The 27,935-nt window shown below is 36.6% G+C and overlaps 2 protein-coding genes and 1 long non-coding RNA gene across 4 annotated transcripts in view; 2 read left to right on the forward strand and 1 right to left on the reverse strand.

The window, feature by feature from the left end:
• The first annotated feature begins 8,392 nt into the window (after positions 1-8,392).
• LOC309489814 (NHL repeat-containing protein 3-like) lies at positions 8,393-10,362 on the forward strand. Its single transcript, XM_082158732.1, has 3 exons — positions 8,393-8,540; positions 8,711-8,823; positions 9,894-10,362. Exons 1-3 carry the CDS (start codon positions 8,466-8,468, stop codon positions 10,132-10,134), a joined length of 429 nt encoding a protein of 142 aa, XP_082014858.1. The 5' UTR covers positions 8,393-8,465; the 3' UTR covers positions 10,135-10,362.
• On the reverse strand, positions 10,266-10,955 carry LOC309489836. Its single transcript, XR_014202535.1, has 2 exons — positions 10,357-10,955; positions 10,266-10,320 (listed from the first exon to the last, which is right to left on the reverse strand). It is a non-coding gene; the product is annotated as an uncharacterized lncRNA (long non-coding RNA).
• A 2,037-nt stretch (positions 10,956-12,992) lies between these two features.
• Positions 12,993-27,935, forward strand: part of emsy (EMSY transcriptional repressor, BRCA2 interacting) — a 36,865-nt gene continuing 21,922 nt past the window's right edge. The window contains exons 1-8 of one of the 2 annotated variants that reach the window (XM_082158613.1): positions 12,993-13,254; positions 14,283-14,340; positions 21,609-21,714; positions 21,861-21,960; positions 22,454-22,528; positions 26,961-27,136; positions 27,506-27,661; positions 27,771-27,935. The exon at positions 27,771-27,935 is cut by the window's right edge and continues 95 nt beyond it. In XM_082158613.1, the coding sequence (XP_082014739.1) occupies positions 21,612-21,714; positions 21,861-21,960; positions 22,454-22,528; positions 26,961-27,136; positions 27,506-27,661; positions 27,771-27,935 (775 nt within the window). In that variant the 5' untranslated portion in view covers positions 12,993-13,254; positions 14,283-14,340; positions 21,609-21,611. The remainder of the gene's footprint in view (positions 13,255-14,282; positions 14,341-21,608; positions 21,715-21,860; positions 21,961-22,453; positions 22,529-26,960; positions 27,137-27,505; positions 27,662-27,770) is intronic. The other variant, XM_082158614.1, reaches the window with a different exon arrangement.

Genomic DNA, 27,935 nt, shown 5'->3' on the forward strand with positions numbered 1-27,935 from the left:
CTCTAATCCGACAAAGATGTTCGGACCAAGTGTCACTATAGACGACTACATCGTCTAGATAAACTGCACAACCTTCCAGGCCAGAAATAACTTGATTCATTAATCGTTGAAACGTAGCTGGAGCGTTTCTCAGGCCAAAACTCATAATCTTATAGGAAAATAGGCCTGACGGAGTAACAAATGCAGAGATCTCTTGGGCTCTAGCTGTTAAAGGCACCTGCCAATAACCCTTTAGCAGATCAAATTTGCTAACATAAGTGGCAGACCCAACCTGGTCAATGCAATCTTCAATTCGTGGCAAAGGAAAGGAATCAGGTTTAGTTAGTGCATTTACTTTCCTGTAGTCTGTACAAAATCTAAAAGAGCCGTTAGCTTTTCGAACCAGAATACATGGAGACGCCCAGCTGGAATAAGAAGGCTCCGCTAACCCATTTTTTAACAAATACTCAACCTCAACCTCTAGATCAGTGGTTCCCAAAGTGGGTGCCGCGGCACCCTGGGGTGCCTTGACAACTGGCTAGGGGTGCCGCAGAATCTCAGCTTTATTTTCCAATTTAAACAGCCTAAAATAACTATCGTACCATATAATAACCTTTTACAGCCAAGGTTATAATCGTTAACGAAAACGAACGAAAAAACGAAAACTAGGTGGGAAAAAACGCTATTTAAAACACGCAGCGTATTCGTTCAGCTGCATTTCCTTTCCCTGCTCTCTCTGTCACTCATGCGTCTCTCACATGCGCACGCGCACGCGCGCACACACACACACACACACACACACACACACACACAGCTCCTCCCCTCCGTGCACACCGCTTCTCCATGAGAACGAGTGTTCGTTCGACGTTGAAAGCAAGTTCGCGAAAGGTTGGTCTCTCTATCTCGTGAACACCTTTACACAATCACACATTAAAAAGTGGTATAAAAATATTTTAAATTCTGAATATAAATTTCTCAGAGGGTTATTGTCGACCCGAGAAGCGATTGCGCCTTCTTTAGAAAGTTAATTAGTCGCAAGTTTGAGGAAAAATGCACTTTTTGGTTGTGGTTGTCGATGTCAAAACACTATATAAGCTGTGATTCAAATATTAAATAATGTTATGTCATTATGTCTTTTTGAATCTTGCCCCTGACAAATAACCCAAATTACAAAAAAAAAAAACTAAAACTAACACTAAAACTAATAAAAACTAAACGAAAACTAAGCAAACCCACTTTAAAAACTAATTAAAACTAAACTGAATTTGAAAACAAAAAGTCAAAACGAAATAAAAATAAAAACTAATGAAAAAATGCAAAACTATAATAGGCTAACCCTGTTTACAGCATATTTTAAAATCATATCAAAACACCAACATATGCAAAAATATTTGGAGTTGTTTATTATTATTTAAAGAGTTAAGTATCTTTAAATCTGTTTTATTCCAATGATTCTCACATACAGTAGCCTTATTGGTTAAAATCAGTCTGTTGACGTGTGTCCAGTTATTAATGGACTGATGATTCATCTGAAGGGGTTGTTTCGCCTCATATTATGTCTGTTGTAATGCATTCATAATAAATTCATGCTGCTGTTTATGCTTCATTGGTTGTTTGCTCATCTGGATATAATTGTATATATGTATGCACATATGTTCGTTTAGTTTAATTGGGTTAGGGTGCCGTGGAAAAAAAAAACACTACAAAGGGGTGCCATGCTTTCAAAAAGTTTGGGAACCACTGCTCTAGATGTCGCTTTTTCTCCAACGGAACACGGTAATAGTGTTGAAGAACGGGTTTTGCGTCACCCACATCAATATCATGTTCGATTAAATTCGTCTGTGTGGGAGTATCTGGGAAAAGAGAGACATACTCATTTATTAAGGCAGTCACATCAGAGGATTGAACGTCAGGGAGATGCTTCAACATCACGGCCAAATTTTTAAGTGCCTCTGTGTTTTCCAAACAGCCCTGTGTAACAGATTCACCCGGATCTAGACCCTCATCGTCCGAAACAGACACCGCCTGAACAGCTCTTGAAGATGTTTCCACCCTTGCACCAACCACAAGCACAGGTTTCACTTGGAATCCTTCTGGAATCTCCAAACTCAAAGTGGAATTAGCATCCCCTTGGGTAGCATCTTTAACAGCATCACGTACATAATAGGGTTTCAGTAAATTCACATGACAAACACGAACCTTCTTTCTCCTATCAGGAGTTTCAATCAAATAATTCAAGTCTGAAACCTGACGCAACACCGTATAAGGGCCTACAAATTTAGCTTGAAAAGGAGAACCCACAACTGGCACTAAAGCGAGTACCTGGTCACCAGACTTAAATATTCGAACCTCTGCCCGACGGTCAAATAACCGCTTCATTCTATCTTGTGAATGCCCCAAATTCGCCTTTGCCTGTGCACAGGATTCATACAATCTCCTACGAAAATCACTTACATAATTTAACAAATTCTTCGGTGGATTGACATCCTTCAAATCCTCAGACAAAAGTGACATTGGACTACGTACCGAATGTCCAAACACAAGCTCATTCGGACTAAACCCTGTGCTTTCCTGTGACGCTTCCCTAGCAGACATAAGAAGCCAGGGCAAACCGTCTTCCCAATCACCCTTCATGTGCGTGCAATAAGATCTTAGCAACGACTTCAGTGTCTGGTGGAAGCGTTCTAGCGCCCCCTGACTTTGAGCGTGGTATGCGCTAGCTTTCTGATGTTTAACATGCAACTGCTTTAATATTTGAGCAAATATTTTCGAAGTAAAATTTGATCCTTGGTCCGTTTGTATGACCTTAGGAATTCCAAACAGAGCAATGAATTGCGTTAAGGCTTTTAAAACGGTCTTTGTAGTAATTGAGCGTAACGAATATGCAGCTGGAAACCTAGTGGTTTGGCACATTATCGTAAGCAAATATTTACTACCTGCCTTCGACTTGGGTAAGGGACCCACACAATCCACAATTAAATGTTCAAATGGTTGGCTAACCACGGGAATAGGAAAAAGAGGTGCTGGTCTCAAGATCTGATTGGGTTTTCCAGTCAACTGACAAGTAGGGCAGGTTTTAATGTATGCAGACACGTCTCGTTTAAGCTTGGGCCAAAAAAAACTTTAAAAAATTAATTGATACGTCTTTTTAACACCCAAATGTCCTGAAGAATCATGAGCGGTCATCAAAACAAGATCACGGAGATTTTTTGGAACAACAATCTGAACAATCGGGTCTCCTACAAAATCTTTACCATGGGGCACCCACTTTCTGACTAATATTTCTCCATCCAAATAATACCCTGACGCTGTATCTTGCAGGACATCTGGAGACAGAAGCTTGTCAAACAAGTCAACAAGCGAGACATCTGCCTTTTGTTCTCTCACCAAATCACTACGTGAGATAGTCAAAACTGATGGTATTTTAGTCAGTGTCTTACAATCTCCCTTAACATCTGACTGAGTCCCAGATAAAGATTTACTCCTAGCACGAGTCACAACAGAAGATACAAATACTTCTGGAAAACTCTGGGCATTTTCATCCTCTGACCCCTCTGAAATCAATACAGAGGGAGACACTATCAAAGCTGGGGAACCAGCAGACCACACTCTACCTCCAGCTAAATTGTTTCCAAGAATAATGTCTACACCTACCACTGGTAAACAGGGACGTACCCCAAGTGTTACCACTCCCTGAACCAAATCTGAGACCATCATCACTTTATGTAAAGGAACGGATACTACATTCAGTCCTATTCCTCTAATCAAAACATTGCTTCCCGTATAAGATTCACTGGAAAAAGACAGAACATTCTCAGAAATAAACGATTCCGTCGCACCGGTGTCTCTCAGAATTTTTACTTGTTTTTTCTCGTTAGAACCTATTAGTGAGACACAACCATCTGTGATAAATGGAGACAAACTAGAATTCAAGGTTTCGCAATCACTTTCAATGGCTGGTTCGGATGACGGATGAATGGATGTTACTAGTCCTACTGATTTTGCTCCCAACAGCACATTTTGGGGCTTTCTATTTCCTGATGAATATTGAGCTTTGGCTTTTAGCATTGGACATTCATTTTTCCAATGCCCTTTGGCCTGGCAATAATTACACACATCACCTAATTCAATCTCCCCAGATGAATGTAACGATCTTCCTCTAAACATATCCGGACTTTCCCTACTCTTATCATGTACAACCCAACCCGGTTCTCGTCTAATTTCTCTGAATGCCTTCTGTCCAAACTGATTTTTGTGAATTAAAGCATATTCATCTGCAAGAACTGCAGCATCATACGCCGTACGAGCTTTAGCCTCGGTTACATAAGTAGCAATACGGGGTGGAACTGATTTTTTAAACTGGTCTAACAATACTAACTCTTTTAAGTCACTTAAAGTTTCGACATTAGAAGCAGAACACCAGCGGGTAAAATGAGTTTGAATTTCTCTCACAAATTCCACATGCGTTTGTCTTTCAGATTTTTGCCAACCTCTAAATCGCTGTCTATATGCTTCTGGTACCAATTCATAAGCTTTCAAAACAGCTGATTTAACGCATTCATAAGTTTCCACATCCTGCGTACTTAATGAAGAAAAAACCTCTTGAGCTCTTCCCGTGAAAACGCATTGCAATAGCAAAACACGCTCTGAATCAGACCAACCTCTAGTACCAGCTACTCGCTCAAACAGTGAAAAAAAGGAATCAATTTCACTTTCATCAAACTTGGGCACCAGTTTTAAATTTGTGACCACATCAAAATCAAGCAAATCCTGATCACTACCCTCACCAGAAGATCTTCTGGCTCCTCTAGAAATTTTCCCAGCATTTATCAAATCCAATTTATAACGCTCAAGCTCCAATCTCTTGTTTTCAATATCATGTCTTGCTTCAATTTTTTGCTGTTCAATTTTTTCCTTAGACTTCATTTCTATCAAAAGTAAATCCTTCTGTTGCTCATAAGTCAAATACATTCTGCTAGTTTGAACAGTAGACACTGTCTGTTTTTCTTCAAGAACATTCTGTTCTATTAAAGCAACTGTCAAGAACGATTTTAAATTTTCCTTTAACCGTTTATCAGCAACAGAAAGCACAACATCATAATGACTCGCAAGCGCTAACAACTGATCCTTTGAAAACTCATTTAAAAGATCTTCCGACGGATTATGAATGAACTCTTCAATATTGGAAGTCATATTTAACTTTTCAGCTACCCCTAACAAAATTACCAAACAAACAAAACCAATCACTAAGCAAAAAAAAAAAAAAACAAAAAAAAAAAACACTGATAAATACATATATTTGTACACATACAATCAAGTTATTCAGTTAATTTGTAACTTACCAAATTCGTTTCTTCTACAGTCCAATCAATACACAACAGCAACTAGGCTATATTAACTTACACAAAGTGTTTTTCAAATTCAAATTATAACCAAAATCATATGCTTATTCTCCAATCAACTGTTACTCATCTCAAAGCCTCCCAAACAAACTAAACAGCGCACGCTGTACACTCGTTCACAGAGTCGGAAATAACCAGGAAATAACCAACCGGTGTTCCTGATTACAACGAATGGCTGGACGAGCCCCCATATCTGTCACGGCCGGCTCTGAGCCGCGACAAATGAGGGAGGCAACGAGAACGAAAGCGAATTAAAAGTATTTATTTAATCAAACATAACCAAAACAAACACCACGGAAAACATTCCGTTCAGAGAATCAACATAAAGAATAAGCTACATAATAAACAAAATGTATACTCCAAAGAATACAGGCCTGCAAACTTCCCAAACTATAACTAATACAAAGCAAACGAATAATAAATAAATAAAGCAGCAACTCAAAACAACAGATGACAAAGGGGTAACCAAAAAGGCTGAAGTCTGTGACTCCTCACCTTTTATCATTATCTGCAGGTGTTTCACATCATGATTAGCTCAAACCCCCCCCCCCCCCCCCCCCCCCCCAACACTCATTACAATAATACGGGCCCAGAGGCACGTCACAGCATTGTGTCCGTTGCGCTAAGCTTCCCTCACATGTCACAACTTGCCCGTCACCTCCTCCTTGGAGTCAGAAGCTTCTGAGGTCGCTTCATTCCACTATTTCTTCCGGCCTGCTCAATCGTGCCGCCGACGAGCCTCACAACAGCTATGGCCAGGGAGAGTGGAGACTCCAGCTGAGCAGGGATCACTTCGGGGCCGCACAGTTACATCTGTTTGCCTATCCGAATTCGTTCCTCTGCCAGTTGTGTTATTTCTGTCCGATCAGACAACCCTTGGACAGACACTGGCTCTCAGCTGGCCCCGGGGCCCCGCAGAAATGCATTCCCCAGTGAGCCTTCTAAAAAAGCGGCTATGCGATTCATTGTCGATTGGCGCCCACTCAAGTTCAGTGATTTTCATCACACTCAGGTGTTGAGCAGAGAACCTATTCGTTGAGTGAGTCTTCTCTCCGTGAGGAGATCCTGAAGGCGTTCGGTCATTTCAGTGCTCTCTTTCCTGCAAGATGGGTTGGAGTGAGGGCTTTGTCCTCCACCCTCAAAATTATGTTGCCTCTATTTTTTTCCGATGCACATTATGATGCAGTTGCATGGGAAGCACGTCTTGATCATCAGGTTCCTGAGGGAGCAAGGGAATCTGCCTTGTGCCCCTCTTTACCCTCTTGGGCCTTATCTCTGGTGCTACTGCACTGCAGAGACCGCCCCTGAGCCACTGCAGGCAGTGAGTTAAAAATTCTGTTTTTAAAGAAACAGTTCTCATGCTTGCGTGGTCTCTTATAGAGGGTAGGGACTTGCTTGCTTTCAGTCAACGAGTTGTGCCTGGAATTCGGGCCGTCTAACTCTCACAAGCTAAGACCCTGGCCTGGATATGTGCCCAAGGTTCCTACCTCTCCCTAAAGGTGGGACCAGGTGGTGAGCCTGCAAGCGCTGCCCCGGAGGAGGCAAACCCAGCCCTGGCTTTCTCTGTCCATCCGCTTCATTGCGGTTATACGTGCTCAGAGCACAAGCCTTAGGACCTCAGGCCAGCTCTTGTCTGTTAAGGAAATCAGCAGATCCCGCCTAGGCGCTGACACAGAGTGCTTCACTGACAGATATTCTAGAGTTGGGGGCTGGGCGACACCTATAGTCGAACCGCTGCTTCCTGTGGGCTCCCTTCTCATGAAGCCAGTTCACCGTGAGCCCAGTTCGAAGTTTTGGCTTGCTGCGCCAAAGCAACTGGTGCGTGTGTCCACTTCCGTATTTACGCTTCTGCGGGGCGGAGCGTGTAATCACACACACCAATGTTGAATTGGCTTGATTAAATAGTAGTACGAAGAAGACAGGCTGCCTAAGCGTGATCCCCATTCAGTCGACGTCGACCACGTCCTCCGTTCCCTCCTTTAGGGACGTTCACTTCACTGTTCACACACAGTTCCATTGCAGGCTATAGGAGTCCCCTGTTAGACATCGGTCAGAGTTGCAGGTCCCCTCTTGGCATGTTTTTTTTTTTTTTTTTTTTTTTTTTTTTAAATGCATATTTTAAGTTATATTATGAAAAAGGACCTTAAAATAAAATTTTGTATGTCATTTTTGTTTCTTCAAAATGACCAGAAACACTAGTCCCCTCTTGGCCAGTGTAGAGTGATAGTCCCCTGTTAGTAATATACCCCTTTTCCACCAACAAGAACCGGGTGCTGGTTCAGAGCTAGAGCTATTGCCAGTTCGGAGTTGGTTCGACTGACGAGCTTACTAAGAACCGGTTTGCGTTTCCACCGGCCAGAGAGCCACAACAGAGCTATATCTTACGTCACTGCATACGTATCACGTTGCCCAGCAACGCTAGTACGGCAGCGCCAAACACAAACACACCAGACTTGTTCGAGATGCATCGGCTTCTCGCAGAACGATCAGCACATGAAATCAAAGCGATCAAAAAGCACAAGGAGTCGTATGATCTCCAAACACTCCCGCAGCTCTGATCGGTCCACGCTGCTCCGATGCATCTCGAACAAGGCATCAACAATAATAGACGTTGCGTTACTATGGATGCTCATGGGTTTGCGAAAATAAATCGGCATCCAAACACGGCGAATCCAACGCGTTCGTGCAGCTCGCCGTAACTTACATAGACGGATATTATAATCGAGCTGCTATTAGCTCGACTAGCTGCTATTTAAAAATGGCGGTCACAAGTTTCTCTTCAGTCTTGTTGGCCACGGTAACCCCGCCCCCAGCCTCTGACGCAAGCGGTTCTTTCTTGGCTCCGTTCTAGACCCTGCAATGATTTGGTGCTACTTAAGAACCAGTTTTACTGGTTCGGAGCTGGTGCTTTGGCGGTGGAAAAACAAAGAACCGATTTGAAACCAGGCTCTGGCTCCGAACCAGCACCAGTTCTGCCTTGGTGGAAAAGGGGTAATATAGAGGTGTGTGTGTGTGTGTGTGTGTGTGTGTGTGTGTGTGTGTGTGTGTGTGTGTGTGTGTGTGTCAGATCTACAGGTTCTCTGGATGCATGCAGAGAGAGGTCCAGGACTGGCTCAGTTCTACATCCCTCACAGTGTGGCGGTCGACCGCTATCAGAGGGTTTGTGTTCTTGTTTCATCGGGAGCTTTAGTTCATGTTCCTGCTCTTAATGCAAACCTTCTGCAATCAAAAGATTTCCGTTCTCTCCTTCAGTCTTCAGTTCTAAGGGTCAGTGTGTGTGTGTGTGTGTGTGTGTGTGTGTGTGTGTGTGTGTGTGTGTGTGTGTTCAGGTGTGGGTCGCAGACCGAGGGAACAAGCGCATCCAGGTGTTTAACTCCGTGACGGGCGACTGGCTCGGATCGTGGGGAAGCTGCTTTAAAGATGACGCGCCCTACTCCGTCAGGTGACTTAAATCATTAATTACAACCATTAACACAAACATTAAAGCTCATACTGACATAAATACAGTTACAGATAATTAAAATAAAAATAATTACTCCATCAGGTACTGCAGACCGGGGCTCCGACGAGAGAGTAAAATAAATAAATAAAAACATTAAACTAATACTTTAATAAATACATTTAAAGTTAATTAAAATAAAAAAATATTCAAATAAAAAATAAAAATTAGATTAATATAGATTAGATCAGTAATTAAATGATACAAATGTGTTTGAAATAAATAAGAAATATGAAAGTTACATTAAAATAAAGAAGTATATCATGAAAAATGTGTTTAAATAAATAATTATTAAAAGAATTACATGAAAATAAAATTGTAAACAATAAAAAATGTTTTAAATAAATAAATATAAAAGAATTTATAATAATAGTAAACAACAAAATGTTTAAATATTAAAATAAACATAAAAACAATAAAAATGTTTTTAAATAAATATATTAAAATAAAATAGGAAACAACAAAAATGTTGAAAATAAATAAAAAATTGTTTAAAATAAAAAGTAAACAATAAAATGTTGAAAATATTAAGATTTAAACAAATATATATTGTTTATTATTTATTTTAATCTAATTTAAATATTTCAACATTTTATTGTTTAATTGTTATTTTAAACTGTTTTCTTTACTTATTTATTTTAAATAAATACATTTTAAATTAAATAACAAAATTAGATTAAAATAAATAAGTTAACTTTTTTTTAAATGTTAAAAATGTTTAAATAGATTAAAATAAGTTATTAAAATCTTTTAAAAATGATAAAAATAAATAAACAATAAAAAATGTATTTACATAAACAATACATTTAACAGCATAGTACAATAGTGTGTAATAACTTCCAAATAACAGTGCAATATACAATTTAAATCCGGTCTTTATTGATGAAAATATGTAGTTGCCTTCTGAATTGTAGGACGACGGTATTTGTGTTTCTGTGGATGTAAAGAACTGACGAGCCCTGATCTGGACTTCTGAATGCGTACTGGAGATGTTCTGTGTTTATGACCCGCAGATTCACTCCTGACCAGAAGTACATAGTGGTGGCCCAGTTAAACACCAATCAGATCACTCTGCTGGAGGCTCCGCCCATCGGCATCATAGGTCAGTGTCAGGTGATCAGCACCATTGAGCTCGCTGAAGATGTGAAGCCACACCTGGTGGACCTGGACCTGAAGAGTTCTGATCTGTACGTGGCCGAGATCGGAGCCGGTCAGGCCCAGAAGTTTGTTCCGCTGAGCGCCGCCAGTGTTTAGAGGTTTCCTGGATTATAACGATTATAGCTGGAACCTGTCAATTAAACCGCAAGCGACTTACCAAGCTTGTTTCCAACACGGAATAACAAAATATAAAAGGGAATTGTGAGTTTTTATCTCGCAATTCGGACTTTTCGTAATTACGAGCTTTTCTCACAATTCAGACATTATTTCTCGCAATTCAGACTTTTCGTAATTATGAGATTTTCTCGTAATTCTGACTTTTTTTGTAGTTACGAGTTTGTATCTAAACTCTGACTTAATTTTTGTAAAGTTTAGTTCACATTTCAGATTTTTTTGTAATTACGAGATTTTCTCACAATTCAGACATTATTTCTCGCAATTCTAACTTTTCGTAATTACGAGTTTTTCTCGCAATTCTGACTTTTTTGTAGTTACGAGTTTATATCTAATCTCTGACTTAATTTTTGTAAAGTTTAGTTCACAATTCAGATTTTTTTGTAATTACGAGATTTTCTCACAATTCAGACATTATTTCTCGCAATTCAGACTTTTCGTAATTATGAGATTTTCTCACAATTCAGGCATTATTTCTCACAATTCTAACTTTTCGTAATTACGAGATTTTCTCACAATTCTGACTTTTTTGTAGTTACGAGTTTATATCTAAACTCTGACTTAATTTTTGTAAAGTTTAGTTCACAATTCAGATTTTTTTGTAATTACGAGATTTTCTCACAATTCAGACATTATTTCTCGCAATTCAGACTTTTCGTAATTACGAGATTTTCTCACAATTCAGGCATTATTTCTCACAATTCTAACTTTTCGTAATTACGAGATTTTCTCGCAATTCTGACTTTTTTGTAGTTACGAGTTTATATCTAAACTCTGACTTAATTTTTGTAAAGTTTAGTTCACAATTCAGATTTTTTTTGTAATTACGAGATTTTCTCACAATTCAGACATTATTTCGCGCAATTCTAACTTTTCGTAATTACGAGATTTTCTCGCAATTCTGACTTTTTTGTAGTTACGAGTTTATATCTAAACTCTGAATTAATTTTTGTAAAGTTTAGTTCACAATTCAGATTTTTTTGTAATTACGAGATTTTCTCACAATTCAGACATTATTTCTCGCAATTCAGACTTTTCGTAATTACGAGATTTTCTCGCAATTCTGACTTTTTTTGTAGTTACGAGTTTATATCTAAACTCTGACTTAATTTTTGTAAAGTTTAGTTCACATTTCAGATTTTTTTGTAATTACGAGATTTTCTCACAATTCAGACATTATTTCTCGCTATTCTAACTTTTCGTAATTACGAGTTTTTCTCGCAATTCTGACTTTTTTGTAGTTACGAGTTTATATCTAAACTCTGACTTAATTTTTGTAAAGTTTAGTTCACATTTCAGATTTTTTTGTAATTACGAGATTTTCTCACAATTCAGACATTATTTCTCGCAATTCTAACTTTTCGTAATTACGAGTTTTTCTCGCAATTCTGACTTTTTTGTAGTTACGAGTTTATATCTAAACTCTGACTTAATTTTTGTAAAGTTTAGTTCACAATTCAGATTTTTTTGTAATTACGAGATTTTCTCACAATTCAGACATTATTTCTCGCAATTCAGACTTTTCGTAATTATGAGATTTTCTCACAATTCAGGCATTATTTCTCACAATTCTAACTTTTCGTAATTACGAGATTTTCTCACAATTCTGACTTTTTTGTAGTTACGAGTTTATATCTAAACTCTGACTTAATTTTTGTAAAGTTTAGTTCACAATTCATATTTTTTTGTAATTACGAGATTTTCTCACAATTCAGACATTATTTCTCGCAATTCTAACTTTTCGTAATTACGAGATTTTCTCGCAATTCTGACTTTTTTTGTAGTTACGAGTTTATATCTAAACTCTGACTTAATTTTTGTAAAGTTTAGTTCACAATTCAGATTTTTTTGTAATTACGAGATTTTCTCACAATTCAGACATTATTTCTCGCAATTCAGACTTTTCGTAATTACGAGATTTTCTCGCAATTCTGACTTTTTTTGTAGTTACGAGTTTATATCTAAACTCTGACTTAATTTTTAGTAAAGTTTAGTTCACAATACAGATTTTGTAATTACAAGACTTTTTCGCAGCTCTGACTTTATTTCTCGCAGTTTTGAGTTTATTTCTCAAAATTCAGACTTTTCGTAATTACAAGTTTTTCTAGTTAATCTTTTGTAAAGTTGAGTTCATAGAGGAATAAAGGGAGCAGAAAAGATGATCTGGGAAGAATTATGCACATCTGTGGAAATCCACTTGTTTTGTATTTGTTATTGTGCTTATGGTACATGTGTTTAATCCTGTTATAATATTCATGTGATTATATAAGATAATTTAAGCTTTGTGTGTGTTTTTGTCATCTCACCTGTGTTTACATGTCACCGTTTTTGACATTTTAAAGAGCTCTAATTATTGTATTCATGTCCTCAGATGATGATATTTTGATACTTCTTGAACTCATTGTGATTTAGTTCTCAGGTTAGTGATCATCTGTGTTTGAGATGTGATTGTCATGTTATTGAAATCTAAAACAAATGAAAAGGTTCTGTTTAAATTCAATACATTGGGCAGGAGTATAATTTGTGCTGATGTGTAATAATATTTGCACCAAACCGTATGTGTATTTAGTGTAAATAAAGACATTGTTTTTTGTAACTGGGAATTTTTCGGTTTTAATGTGTTTTATTGGCACTCAAATCGCCCAAAACTAAACGATACTACATATTTATACATATTTTCCAATAAATATTATATGACAAAGTCAAAATGCAACAAAACAATAACGCGCGCGCTAGTGCACATGAACGCGCGTCTCTCCAGCGCACAAAAGAATGTCAACAATGGCGGCGCGCATCTTCAGATTGCTGCCCAACACAGTGCCTGTTCGCCTGCAAATGTGTATTTTGTGGTGACTGACATTTAATAAAATACGCGAGAAAAATGGATTAGCAACTCGCATTATGTACAGAGCGCTTTCGGTTGTTTAGTTGAGCTGTATTTGTTGTAGATTCTCGCGTTTGTTTGGGCTTTTCCCGCGGGCAGCCCCAGTGTTTTGGCGTCGGATAAACATGGCGGATCTGAAGGACTGTGCAGAACTGAAGGTAAGTGCAGATATAAACACACGGCTGATATTAGAAATGACACACTGGTGTGTGTGCTGATGATCAGCTGTGTTTTGACACACACACTCGATTGAGCTGTGCAAGCTGCGGGTCACTGCTGTGTTTATGTGTGTGATGAGAGAAACTCCAGAGAGGCTAACGGCTAAAGCTAACTCTGAACACATCACACTGACAATGACAGAAAAACATCATCTCAGAGCCGTTAGTGTTTATTAAACACCTCTGTTTTATGATAAACATGTATATTATTCTGCTGAAAACCCAGGATTTACGTGATTAAACTGAACGTTTATCGCGATTATATTATTGGTTCGATTCCATCTTGTCAGAATAAACACTGATCTCAGATCAGATGATATTCAACTCTCATTAATATCATATCTGAGTAAACACAATGATCTCAGCGGATGTGTTTAATTTAAGCTGTCAGAATGATCTGACGCGAATCAAAACACTGAGACGGACTCATATGTTCTTATTGAGTAGGCGGGGCGAGCGCCGAACTGGCTCTGATGTGGGCGGGGCATACGTTGAAATACACGCGTGACGTCAAATACGTGTTGGTTTTTTTGGTGTCTTTTATAATAGTTTTTGTGTCTGAGGTGTTTTGAAAATGACCGTGTTTGTTTATTTATTTTTTTAAACAAAAAAAATGTGTTTTCATGATCTGACCCATTAGGATCTTTAGAATTGCCATCTTTACTTCAGTACAACAATGAAATTATTATGCCCATTATCTATTCCTCTTGAGAAAGACAGGGTAGAAGGGCATAATAAACTAAAAAATATAAAAGAATACACAAATTATTAAGAATAAAAAGATTAGACAATAACAATAATACACATTACAGCAAGACACAATACAGAGTCAATACACAGTATGAATAAGAAGCAATGTGCAATAAGAACAATAAAAATAAGAGGATGTAGGATGTTGGGATGTAGTGCAGATGTTGACAGTCATGTGATGATGATGATGATGATGATGATGATGTTTCTCTCTGAAGGATATGGTGAAGATCGTCAGCTCTTAGAGACCCAGAGAGAGTGTGCAGTGTGTCAGAGGTGAGAGATTCTAAGATCCAGCAGCGTTTGCTGTTCCCTCATATAGAGCCCTAGAAAGACCTTCAGTTTATCCCAAATTCTGTTTAATCCCCCACAATTCCAAATTCTGTTTTATTTTATCCCAAATACTGTTTTATTTTTATCCCAAATTCTGTTTTATTTTATCCCAAATTCTGTTTTATTTTATCCCAAAATCTATTTTATTTTATCCCAAATACTGTTTTATTTTATCCTAAATTCTGTTTTATTTGATCCCAAATACTGTTTTATTTTATCCCAAATACTGTTTTATTTGATCCCAAATTCTGTTTTATTTGATCCCAAATACTGTTTAATTCCCCCCATTCCAAATTCTGTTTTATTTCATCCCAAATTCTGTTTTATTTTATCCCAAATACTGTTTTATTCCCCCCCACAATTCCAAATTCTGTTTTATTTTATCCCAAATACTGTTTTATTTTATCCCAAATACTGTTTTATTTTATCCCAAATTCTGTTTTATTTTATCCCAAATTCTGTTTTATTTTATCCCAAATTCTGTTTTATTTTGTCCTAAATTCTGTTTTATTTTATCCCAAATTCTATTTTATTTAATCCCAAATACTGTTTTATTTTATCCCAAATTCTGTTTTATTTTATCCCAAATACTGTTTAATTCCCCCCATTCCAAATTCTGTTTTATTTCATCCCAAATTCTGTTTTATTTTATCCCAAATACTGTTTTATTCCCCCCCACAATTCCAAATACTGTTTTATTTAATTCCAAATACTGTTTTATTTTATCCCAAATTCTGTTTTATTTTATCCCAAATTCTGTTTTATTTTATCCCAAATTCTGTTTTATTTTGTCCTAAATTCTGTTTTATTTTATCCCAAATTCTATTTTATTTAATCCCAAATACTGTTTTATTCCCCCTCACAATTCCAAATACTGTTTTATTTAATTCCAAATACTGTTTTATTTTATCCCAAATTCTGTTTTATTTTATCCCAAATTCTGTTTTATTTTATCCCAAATTCTGTTTTATTTTGTCCTAAATTCTGTTTTATTTTATCCCAAATTCTATTTTATTTTATCCCAAATTCTGTTTTATTTTGTCCTAAATTCTGTTTTATTTTATCCCAAATTCTGTTTTATTTTATCCCAAATACTGTTTTATTCCCCCTCACAATTCCAAATTCTGTTTTATTTTATCCCAAATACTGTTTTATTTTATCCCAAATACTGTTTTATTTTTATCCCAAATTCTGTTTTATTTCATCCCAAATTCTGTTTTATTTTATCCCAAATTCTGTTTTATTTTATCCCAACTTCTATTTTATTTTATCCCAAATACTGTTTTATTTTATCCCAAATTCTATTTAATCCCAAATACTGTTTAATTCCCCCCTATTTCAAATTCTGTTTTTTTTATCCCAAATACTGTTTTATTTTATCTCAAATTCTGTTTTATTTTATCCCAAATACTGTTTAATTCCCCCCATTCCAAATTCTGTTTTATTCTGTTTTATTTCATCCCAAATTCTGTTTTATTTTATCCCAAATTCTGTTTTATTTTATCCCAAATACTGTTTAATTCCCCCCATTCCAAATTCTGTTTTATTTCATCCCAAATTCTGTTTTATTTTATCCCAAATACTGTTTTATTTTATCCCAAATACTGTTTTATTTTTATCCCAAATTCTGTTTTATTTTATCCCAAATTCTGTTTTATTTGATCCCAAATACTGTTTTATTCCCCCCCACAATTCCAAATACTGTTTTATTTTATCCCAAATTCTCTTTTATTTTATCCCAAATTCTCTTTTATTTTATCCCAATTTCTCTTTTATTTTATCCCAAATTCTATTTTATTTTATCCCAAATACTTTTATTTTATCCCAAATTCTATTTTATTTTTTCCCAAATACTGTTTAATTCCCCCCATTTCAAATTCTGTTTTGTTTTATCCCAAATACTGTTTTATATTATCCCAAATTCTATTTTATTTTTTCCCAAATACTGTTTAATTCCCCCATTTCAAATTCTGTTTTGTTTTATCCCAAATACTGTTTTATTTTATCCCAAATTCTGTTTTATTTTATCCCAAATACTGTTTAATTCCCCCCATTTTAAAATCTGTTTTATTTTTTCCCAAATACTGTTTAATTCCCCCCATTTCAAATTCTGTTTTGTTTTATCCCAAATACTGTGTTATTTTATCCCAAATTCTGTTTTATTTTATCCCAAATTCTGTTTTATTTTATCCCAAATACTGTTTAATTCCCCCCATTCCAAGTTCTGTTTTATTTCATCCCAAATTCTGTTTTATTTGATCCCAAATACTGTTTTATTCCCCCTCACAATTCCAAATTCTGTTTTATTTTATCCCAAATTCTGTTTTATTTTATCCCAAATTCTGTTTTATTTTGTCCCAAATTCTGTTTTATTTGATCCCAAATACTGTTTTATTTTTATCCCAAATTCTGTTTTATTTCATCCCAAATTCTGTTTTATTTTATCCCAAATTCTGTTTTATTTTATCAAAAATTCTATTTAATCCCAAATACTGTTTAATTCCCCCATTCCAAATTCTGTTTCATTTCATCCCAAATTCTGTTTTATTTTATCCCAAATACTGTTTTATTTTATCCCAAATTCTATTTAATCCCAAATACTGTTTAATTCCCCCCATTCCAAATTCTGTTTTATTTCATCCCAAATTCTTTTTTATTTTATCCCAAATACTGTTTTATTCCCCCCCACAATTCCAAATTCTGTTTTTTTATCCCAAATACTGTTTCATTTTATCCCAAATACTGTTTTATTTTATCCCAAATTCTGTTTTATTTTATCCCAAATTCTGTTTTATTTATTCCATATTCTATTTTATTTAATCCCAAATACTGTTTAATTCCCCCCATTTCAAATTCTGTTTTGTTTTATCCCAAATACTGTTTTATTTTATCCCAAATTCTGTTTTATTTTATCCCAAATACTGTTTAATTCCCCCCATTTTAAAATCTGTTTTATTTCATCCCAAATTCTGTTTTATTTTATCCCAAATACTGTTTTATTCCCCCTCACAATTCCAAATTCTGTTTTATTTTATCCTAAATACTGTTTTATTTCATCCCAAATTCTGTTTTATTTTATCCCAAATACTGTTTTATTCCCCCTCACAATTCCAAATTCTGTTTTATTTTATCCTAAATACTGTTTTATTTTATCCCAAATACTGTTTTATTTTATCCCAAATTCTGTTTTATTTTATCCCAAATACTGTTTTATTCCCCCTCACAATTCCAAATGCTGTTTTATTTTATCCCAAATACTGTTTTATTCCCCCTCACAATTCCCAATTCTGTTTTATTTTATCCTAAATACTGTTTTATTTTATCCCAAATACTGTTTTATTTTATCCCAAATACTGTTTTATTTTATCCCAAATACTGTTTTATTTTATCCCAAATACTGTTTTATTTTATCCCAAATACTGTTTTATTTTATCCCAAATACTGTTTAATTCCCCCATTTCAAATTCTGTTTTATTTTATCCCAAATACTGTTTTATTTTATCCCAAATTATGTTTTATTTTATCCCAAATACTGTTTTATTCCCCCCACAATTCCAAATTCTGTTTTATTTTATCCCAAATACTGTTTTATTTTATCCCAAATTCTGTTTTATTTTATCCCAAATACTAGTGATCGACCGATATTGATTTTTTATAACCGATACCGATACCGATTATTTGCATGTTTATGTGCCGATTACCGATATGCAGAACCGATATTTATTTTGTTATTATTATTATGTTTTTGACACAATTATTACAACACAAATGAACTGAACAAACAATTTTATTTATAACAATCACTCCCTCCTTGCATACATAAAAAACTTTATATTTATACACAAATAAATAGAGGGGTCTGAGTCCAAAAAATAAAGTGCATTGTTACTAAGTGTCTTTGTTTAAAAATAAAAGCTTTGATGAGGTAAAAAATAAAGCACAAAAATTATTCTAACATATATTCAAAGATAGTTGAGTGATGTATCTTTAAGTGGTTCCACATGTTGGAGGTATTTTTTGTATTGTATTTTGTATTGAAATGTAATTCATTTTAAACAGTTTTAGAAGGTTTATATGTGCCATTTAATAGGTTTAAAGAGTGAGGAATAATTCACTGGGTAATATTAATTCACTGAATAATATTAGCTGGAATATAACATTATCAGGAAAGTAACAAACAAAACAGCATATTTGCATTTTCCAACTAGTATGTTATTAATTATTAATAATGTTTTTGTCGGTCTAGATCATGAAATCCTTTCTGACAAAGTGCTGTTTATCTATGCGTTTACACAGAACTATATAACTTACTCAACCGCGATCGCGCGTGGAGATAATAAATAATTAATTTCCACAGAGCGGTATTTATTTAGATTTGTATTAGCGAAATAATGGTTATGCAGTAAATGATAATATAATTTAGGTTGTTTAAACGAGATAATCTTGTCAAAAGTTTCATGCAGTAGCCGTGCTTGAGCATTCCTGGTCATCAACCCAGTGAGTGCGCAGCAATATGAACAAACTTTTTTTTTTTCGAGACTATATAAACAGCACTTTGTCAGTTGACATTTCATGATCTAGATTGAATCTAGATCATGAAATGCCAACTGACAAAGTGCTGTTTATCTATGCATTTATTTTACACAGAACTCAACCGCGATCGCGCGTGGAGATAATAAATAATTAATTTCCACAAAGCGGTATATTTAGATGTGTAACGTTATTAGAGAAATAATTGCTATGTAGTAAATAATATAATCTAGGATGTTTAAACAAGATAATCTTGTCAAAAGTTTCATTCAGTGGCCGTGAGCATCCTGATCATCAACCCAGTGAGTGCTCAGCAATATGAACGAACTTTTTTCTCGAGACTAATGGTGAGCAAATACAACTGATAGAGAATTAAATTCAGTGCTTTTATTTTCAACATGCACTCATTCATGTCTGTTTTATTTAATTCATGTAAAGTTACGTCTTTATTGGGGCAGGACATGACGGATTACGCTACGTGACTTTTTAGAACCAAGCTGCATAAATAAACTAGGCTATATCAGGCATTCATGTCTCAAATCTCATTTCTGCATGTCTGTTATGTTAAATAAAGTTGAAAAATTAAAGCAAAGCAAGCAGAACATATGTTTTACCTGTGCACAGAGTTGTTGTTGACTGATCTCCTCAGACGCGGGCTGCAATGGCGGAATTCTCAAAACGGCCACAAGATGGCGCCGTTTATCGGCGAATCCGATATTACAAAACTGATACCCGATTATGGGAAAATGCTTAAATATCGGTAAAAATATCGGTAAACCGATACATCGGTCGATCACTACCAAATACTGTTTTATTCCCCCCCCCACAATTCCAAATTCTGTTTTATTTTATCCCAAATACTGTTTTATTTTATCCCAAATTCTGTTTTATTTTATCCCAAATACTGTTTTATTTTATCCTAAATACTGTTTTATTATATCCCAAATACTGTTTTATTCCCCTCCAATTCCAAATTGTTTTATTTTATCCCAAATTCTGTTTTATTTAATTCCAAGTTCTGTTTTATTTTATCCCAAATACTGTTTTATTTTATCCCAAAACTGTTTTATTCCCCCAATTCCATATTCTGTTTTATTTTATCCCAAATTCTGTTTTATTTTATCTCAAACACTGTTTAAATCCCCCCATTCCAAATTCTGTTTAATTTTATCCCAAATTCTGTTTTATTTGATCCCAAACACTGTTTTATTTTATCCCAAATTCTGTTTTACTTATCCCAAATACTGTTTTATTCCCCTCCAATTCCAATTTGTTTTATTTTATCCCAAATTCTGTTTTATTTTATTCCAAATTCTTTTTTATTTTATCCCAAATACAGTTTTATTTTATCCCAAATACTGTTTTATTTTATCCCAAATTCTGTTTTATTTTATCCCATATTCTGTTTTATTTTATCCCAAATTCTGTTTTATTTTATCCCAAATTCTGTTTTATTTTATCCCAAATTCTGTTTTATTTTATCCAAAATACTGTTTATGCCCCCCAATTCCAAATTCTGTTTCATTTTATCCAAATTCTGTTTTATTTTATCCCAAATACTGTTTTATTTTATCCCAAATACTGTTTTATTTTATCCCAAATATTGTTTTATTTTATCCCAAATTCTGTTTTATTTCATCCCAAATTCTGTTTTATTTTATCCCAAATGCTGTTTTATTCCCCTCCAATTCCAAATTGTTTTATTTTATCCAAATTCAGTTTTATTTTATCCCAAATTCTGTTTTATTTTATCCCAAATTCTGTTTTATTTTATCCCAAATATTGTTTTATTTCATCCCAAATACTGTTTTATTCCCCCCAATTCCAAATTGTTTTATTTTATCCCAAATTCTGTTTTATTTTATCCCAAATTCTGTTTTATTTTATCCCAAATTCTGTTTTATTTTATCCCAAATTCTGTTTTATTTTATCCCAAATTCTGTTTTATTTTATCCCGAATTCTGTTTTATTTGATCTCAAATTCTGTTTTATTTTATCCCAAATTCTGTTTTATTTTCCCTAAATTCTGTTTTACCCCCCCCCCCCATTCCAAATTCTGAAATCCCAATTATTTTCACATAATGTTGAATGTATCACAAATTCTCCTTTTGTTTTTCTATTTAAATATTTTTGAACTCTGATTTAATGCTTAAATTAAATGTTTAAAATCAAAAAGCATATTTAATTAATTTAAATCATTACACTTTTACAGTTTAACAACAATTTATTAAAAGTTTTACCCAAAATACAGTTTAGGGCCCAATGAAGTTTCTCAAATTCCATTTTAGTTTTCCCAAATTGCTTATTTTCTGTTTTAATGTTTCTAGATTCAATTTTAATTGTTTTAATTAAATGTTAATAGTCAGAAAGCATGTCTAATCAATTAAAACTTCAACAACCTAATTTATTACTCCTTTTCTTCTTTTCTTTTACTATATTAGGGCGCTATGAAATGTTATTTTTTCCCAGAAAGTCTGTTTAATTTTTCTGGATATATGATTTATTACCAATTTATAATCCAAAACAGTGTTAATCAATTTATTTAATCTTTTAAAATGAAATCAAATAATTTATTTTTTATTTTTTTGCAAACACAATCCTGCACAACAGGTTTATTGTCAAATTAAAACACAGAAGAAAAATTATGATTATAGTGTGTGTGTGTGTGTGTGTGTGTGCAGTGGATGATCCAGCAGGAGAAGCCGTTGGTGGGCAGCATGCCGGTGGTTTGGCCCACGCTGCTCGACCTCAGCAGAGATGAATGCAAACGGATCCTGCGCAAACTGGGTGAGTCTCGCACTGAACGCTGGTGTGTGTGTGTGTGTGTGTGTGTGTGTGTGTGTGTGTGTGTGTGTGTGTGTGTGTGTGTGTGTGTGTGTGTGTGTGTGTGTGTGTGTGTGTGTGTGGCGTCTCATGTCTCTTGTGTGTTTCAGAGTTGGAGGCGTACGCCGGTGTGATCAGCGCTCTGCGAGCTCAAGGAGATCTCACAAAAGACAAGAAGGAGCTGCTGGGAGAACTGACTCGAGTGCTGAGGTCAGTCACAACACACACACACACACACACTCGCCTGCCAGTGCTGAGGTCATTCACATATTTTTAAATTACAACCTAAATATTGAAGAGTCTAGAATTGAATGTAAATATACATCACTGTTAACCCAACAGCTGGGTTATTACTAGAAATTACCCAACGATTTTAAAAATGACCCAACATGTGTAACCCAACGTATTTTGCTGTGTAGGTTATCTTAAACTCCGCCCCCAAGCTCGCCTTCAGATTTGCCTCCACTTTTCAACATCCAATCAACAACGAGCAGATAAATCTAAGCCCCACCCCACGGGTTTTTTTCTTCCAATAATCCATTTCACTCCAAATTATGTCACAATACTTCGTTTCATTATGACTTTATTGTGTAATATCTTAATGTCCTCTAACCAGTTTAGACCTGAACGACATCTAAACAAAACTAGTTTTGCTGTGACTGAGGATGATGAAGGGTTTGATGTGTGTGTGTGTGTGTGTCAGTATCTCTACAGAGCGTCATCGAGCCGAGGTGCGCAGAGCCGTCAACGATGAGCGTCTGAACACCATCGCATATCAGTGAGTCTCTGCAGTTCTCATCTCTCGCGTCTCTGATGCAACGAACTAATCTTATTTGTACTTTGGAATATTCTTAATCGCGCGATATCATATTAATATCATAACTGACAACAATAACATAACTGTTTTCAGTGGTGTATGAAGACCTTACATAATGAACCGTGATGTGTTTATTCGCTTAGAATGAGGCATTTCTCTCTACACACACCGCGGGTCCGCTTACATCCACATGTTTCTACGGTGGCCCTGAACGGACAAGCGCGTTTCCTCACTATGTTGTTCCTTGTGCAGAGAAGCTTCAGCTAAAGTCAGCGAGTAAAACACTGACACAATGATGAACAAGTCACAATAATAACTGTAACAATAATACTCTCTGCTGTCTCAGACGACGACATCACTTCCTGTCAGCCACCGTAACTTCTGTTGGGTGCGATTCACAAACTCACCACTAGATGCCGCTAAAACGTACACACTGCACCTTTAACTGGGTTGTAAAGTTTTCTTTTATCGAAGCAGAGACCAGGGGACAGTTGGGATCACGTTCAAACAGAAGAGTTTCTTTATTTGAGCGCGGCTGCGGTTTCGTCCAACATAATCTAAAGTATATACATTTACATGGTGTCTTTATAGGCATTTTAGGAGGAGGGACTTTTGAAGGTGGAGACAAATTCAAACAAAGCATGTAAATGAGTATATACAGGTTAAGGTAACACCCTAGACTGTGAGGGTCTGGCCAATCCTAATTCAATCAGCATAAGGCTGATTTGGGTCCGAAGGCCATTTGCAGAACAAAAGGTGAGATTCTCAGTGAATCATTCGTGAGCTAATCCCATCAGTCTGAGTGAAACTGGGGCTCGAAGAGCCATTAAAGACAATGAGGAGAAAACAGGAAAGGCAACTTTGCTGAGCAGAATCATTATCTTACCCTTAAACACTAAATACAATATTCTTTACCGTGATGTTATGTAAGGAAGCATATTTGAAATAGATTCTTAAATTTTAACCCTTCAGTCCCCTCTTTGAGAGTTCTTAAAAACTCTCACAAAAATACAAATTTAGACACATAAAGTTCATTCTTGTAACTGGTGTAAGTTACAGGCACATATAACTTGCTCTGTGTTGTTCATCTGTAATTGCATGCTGACACAGAAACAAAACATGCAATTTAGGGTCCGTGAATTTCTCTGCGTTGTGTATTTTTCATTTTCTTTTGTGATAGTTTGTTCAGCAGTGGGTCTGGTTGTCGTCTTGAGGTTGGAGCTTCATACGCAGATGAGACGGTCGTTGCATATGGATCTCGAAAAAGCCATCAAGTTTTATCTGCACACTGTAAGACAGAAAACAGAAAAACAGAGAGCAGTATTTCTTCAAAACACTAAGGTTGTAGCAGTTTAAACACTATGGTTCTATCGTTTTCAGGGTCTACTGTGGTCGTTTCATTCTTTCCCTGTTTCTTAATTGATTTGAGACACCTAAAAGGAACAGTGAGGTGAGGATGGACTATGGTTGGGAAAGGCCTATAAGGGAATCTTCACCACAGGGTTGGCCCCCGAAAGCCTGTTGCTTCCAGTTCTTCCTGGGCTCCTCACTGGTCCATGTGTCCTATCCTATCCCTGTAGGGGAAACAACTGTACAGTGTGTGAGAAAATTGGCACTTCCCATTCTCCAGTGAACATCAGTCTTAAAAGACATCATATAGAGCATGGGGGTCTGACTGGAATATTTCTGTGGTATAACATTTAAGGCTGTGAGTTTTCTGAATGTCCCCCAAACAAAGACTGTGACAGTCACTTTCCTTTTGTTCTATTAAACAAAAATAAGTCTTTCATCTTTGTTGTAAGTTACTGGGGAGATTAAGCAATCACAGCCTAAATGGTTAACACCTTATCAAGTTGCCCCACGAGTTTAACGAGGAGGGGAGGGGCTGCTTCAGAATATCAAGCAGGCTAAGCAGAAGCTGGTTAACCTTGTTAACTTGTCTTAAGTTATTTTTGTTTTTTCTACATTCTTTTCCAAAATGTCCGTGCTTGCCACAGTAAGAACAACTGGCTTCTCTAGGACTTTTGCGTTTCTTTGGCTTCTCTGAGTTGACCTTAACGCAGGTTGCGTTTCTTTGCTTCTGCTGCAATTCTTACTCTCTCTTTGACATCAGAATCTCTTTCCCAAATAGCTAAACTTTCTAGGTTACTTCTGAGAGTTCTTTTAGCCCACGTAATATCTAGGAATGGCAAGGCTGTTCTGTACTCAGCTACAAGACCATCTGCCCAAATTCGGATTAGAGCTCCTTTGTCAGCTAACACACTTTCGGAATCATCCACTATTCCACTGTACGTTACCGCTACCTGACAGAACCTCTCAGTATATTCACTCACAGTTTCTTCTTTCTCTTGTACACAGCTAGTAACTCTCGACCAATCGATTTTGGGTCCTAAGATATTCTTTAGGATTTTCAAAACACCTTCTCTCAAATCGCCTTTACTGACATGTTGCAGTTCGGAAGTAACAGCAGACTCAAAATTGTTGAATTCAGATTCAGTTAGAATTTGTGACATCAGCTGTGTGACTTCTGGCAACGACATGTCGTAAAGATGCATTTTACTGAACAATGCTCTTCTAAATTCAGAAAAATGTGTGCGTGCTGAGGGTAAACTCTGGGAGAGTCTATCTATATCCTTAGGACCTAAAGATGTTTTTGCAACCGTTTGTATTTGGACAACAGAAGAGTTCGGAGTAACACTTTTAGTTCCCTGAGATCTTCTCCTAGCCCCACAAACCTGCACTGAATCTACAGGCTCATCAGTTACTGATTGGATGGCTACATTTGTTTCAAAGAAAGCTTTTAAGTCAGGATAATTGTTATCAGGCTGACTAACTTCTTCCACATCAGTTTTTTCTGCATCTTTGTTGCGGTTTACTTTCTTAGTCAACAAAGATATTCTAGCACGGAGCTCTTTGATCTGTTTCTCTAGCTCTGAGTTGCGCTTAGACTGTTCTGTAGCTAGGGTTAAACCAAATTCTCTGTGACAACAGATAAAACTTTTCACACTGTTCTTGCGAATACTTTCTCCTAGTACCTTCTTACAATCTTCAATTGACCACACTTTCTCTGGATCAATGCCAAATTTCTTTGTTAAATTCAATCTGACTGGCTCAGTCACGATGGAGTCCATGTGCTCTGATAACAAAGACTTGAATTCACTATCTGTTAAAGGTGTAGCTAGTCCAGCTTTCTCAGTTGTGGGAATCAGTCTAGTACTTTTCCTAAACATTTTGTGAATTTCTATGTTACCACACAAACAAACACTAAACTTCTCTCTACTGTCTTACAAACAGAGGGTACAATCTTATTAGCACATGACGCTAATCTTCTCTAGCTTACAAAGGACAGGCCTTCTCTAGCAAGAGGATACACACAATATTAACATGTAACTGTTAAACTTCCCTGCCTGAACAACAAAGGATACATTTCATCTCTAAAAGACAACTTTAGAGGATAACTTAGTTAACAAAACCCTGCAGCTGTTTGTTAACTTCTTCTCTGTCGTCGCAGAGGAAAACTATTTTGTACTGGTCTGCAAAGGTTCTTTAAATTGGAGTGAAACTCACCAAGTCTTTCGTTTGTAGAGAAAGATTCCGTCTGGAAAAATTCAGTCTTTGAGATCTTTTTGGAGCTTGAAGTTTTCAATCTGGATTCAGAAGATTCAGTCTGGAACTTAGTCAGGCTTTGTTGAGATCTTTGAGCTTGAAGTTTCAAGATTCAGTTTCCTTTTTCTCCATCCGGGTCACGGCACCATCTGTTGTAAAGTGTCTTTTATCGAAGCAGAGACCAGGGGACAGTTGGGATCACGTTCAAACAGAAGAGTTTCTTTATTTGAGCGCGGCTGCGGTTTCGTCCAACATAATCTAAAGTATATACATTTACATGGTGTCTTTATAGGCATTTTAGGAGGAGGGACTTTTGAAGGTGGAGACAAATTCAAACAAAGCATGTAAATGAGTATATACAGGTTAAGGTAACACCCTAGACTGTGAGGGTCTGGCCAATCCTAATTCAATCAGCATAAGGCTGATTTGGGTCCGAAGGCCATTTGCAGAACAAAAGGTGAGATTCTCAGTGAATCATTCGTGAGCTAATCCCATCAGTCTGAGTGAAACTGGGGCTCGAAGAGCCATTAAAGACAATGAGGAGAAAACAGGAAAGGCAACTTTGCTGAGCAGAATCATTATCTTACCCTTAAACACTAAATACAATATTCTTTACCGTGATGTTATATAAGGAAGCATATTTGAAATAGATTCTTAAATTTTAACCCTTCAACTGTTAACACGCTCAATTGGCTGATTGTATCGTTAACCGTTTCCTCCCTGAGCCCGAGTGATTTGTACTGGTCGAGTGATGTTAGTGTGTGTGTGTGTGTTTGTGTGTGTGCAGCATGTCGGGGCCGAACAGCTCGTCTGAGTGGTCGATCGAGGGCCGTCGACTGGTTCCTCTGATGCCCCGACTGGTTCCTCAGACGGCCTTCACCGTCACGGCTAACGCAGTGGCTAACGCTACAGCACACCAGAACGCCTCGCTAATGCTGCCCGCAGAGACCGCCAACAAAGAAGGTGAAGCGCTGCCCGACACTCTTAATGTACTACGCCTAGAGCTCAAAGGACCCTGGTGCTGTAAAATTATTTGCTGTTTCATGATTTAAATTAGTTAGAAATGCATTTTGATTACTAATATTGAATTTAACCTTTAGAACTGAATTTGGGAAAATTAAAAGGGAATTTGGAAAAACTGAAATTCAAATGGATTTTTGGGGAAAAGTAAAAGGGAATTTGGGGAAAAATCCAACAGAATTTTGTCTGTAAAAGCTCAGTGTGTGTGAAGCGCTTCAAAAGAGCACACATGAGCGCAGCTGAATGACAGCAGTGTGTGTGTTGCAGTGGTTGTGTGTTACTCGTACAGTGACAGCAGTGTGTGTGTTGCAGTGGTTGTGTGTTACTCGTACACCAGCACGAGCTCCACTCCTCCCAGTGCATCGACTCCCAGTAGCAGTGCAGCCGCCACTGTGAAATCCCCTCGACCCGCCAGTCCTGCATCCAACGTGGTGGTGCTGCCCAGCGGGAGTACAGTCTACGTCAAGAGTACGACACACACACACACACTCTCTCTCTGTCTCGCTCATATACACACACACTCACACACGACACTTAGGTAAAACACTGAGGTGTGTGTGTTTCTCCTGTTGCTCAGGCGTGAGCTGCTCGGATGAGGACGAGAAACCCCGTAAGAGGCGGAGGACCAACTCCTCAAGCTCCTCCCCCGTCCTGCTGAAGGAGGGGCCTAAACTGGCCACGCCCCTTTCCAAAACCATCACGGTCCCCGTGAGCGGCAGCCCAAAGATGAGCAACCTGATGC

The sequence above is a fragment of the Leuciscus leuciscus genome, assembly GCF_965113295.1.
Source record: "Leuciscus leuciscus genome assembly, chromosome: 24".
Lineage (NCBI taxonomy): Eukaryota > Metazoa > Chordata > Actinopteri > Cypriniformes > Leuciscidae > Leuciscus > Leuciscus leuciscus.

What these genes read in the sequence shown, in the direction of transcription:
- LOC309489814 (XM_082158732.1), top strand. Translation starts at nt 8,466, where the DNA reads ATGCATGCAGAGAGAGGTCCAGGACTGGCTCAGTTCTACATCCCTCAC. An exon ending in CGGTCGACCGCTATCAGAGG is followed by an intron (nt 8,541 to 8,710) that starts GTTTGTGTTCTT and finishes GTGTGTGTTCAG; the next exon opens with GTGTGGGTCGCAGACCGAGG. An exon ending in GACGCGCCCTACTCCGTCAG is followed by an intron (nt 8,824 to 9,893) that starts GTGACTTAAATC and finishes TATGACCCGCAG; the next exon opens with ATTCACTCCTGACCAGAAGT.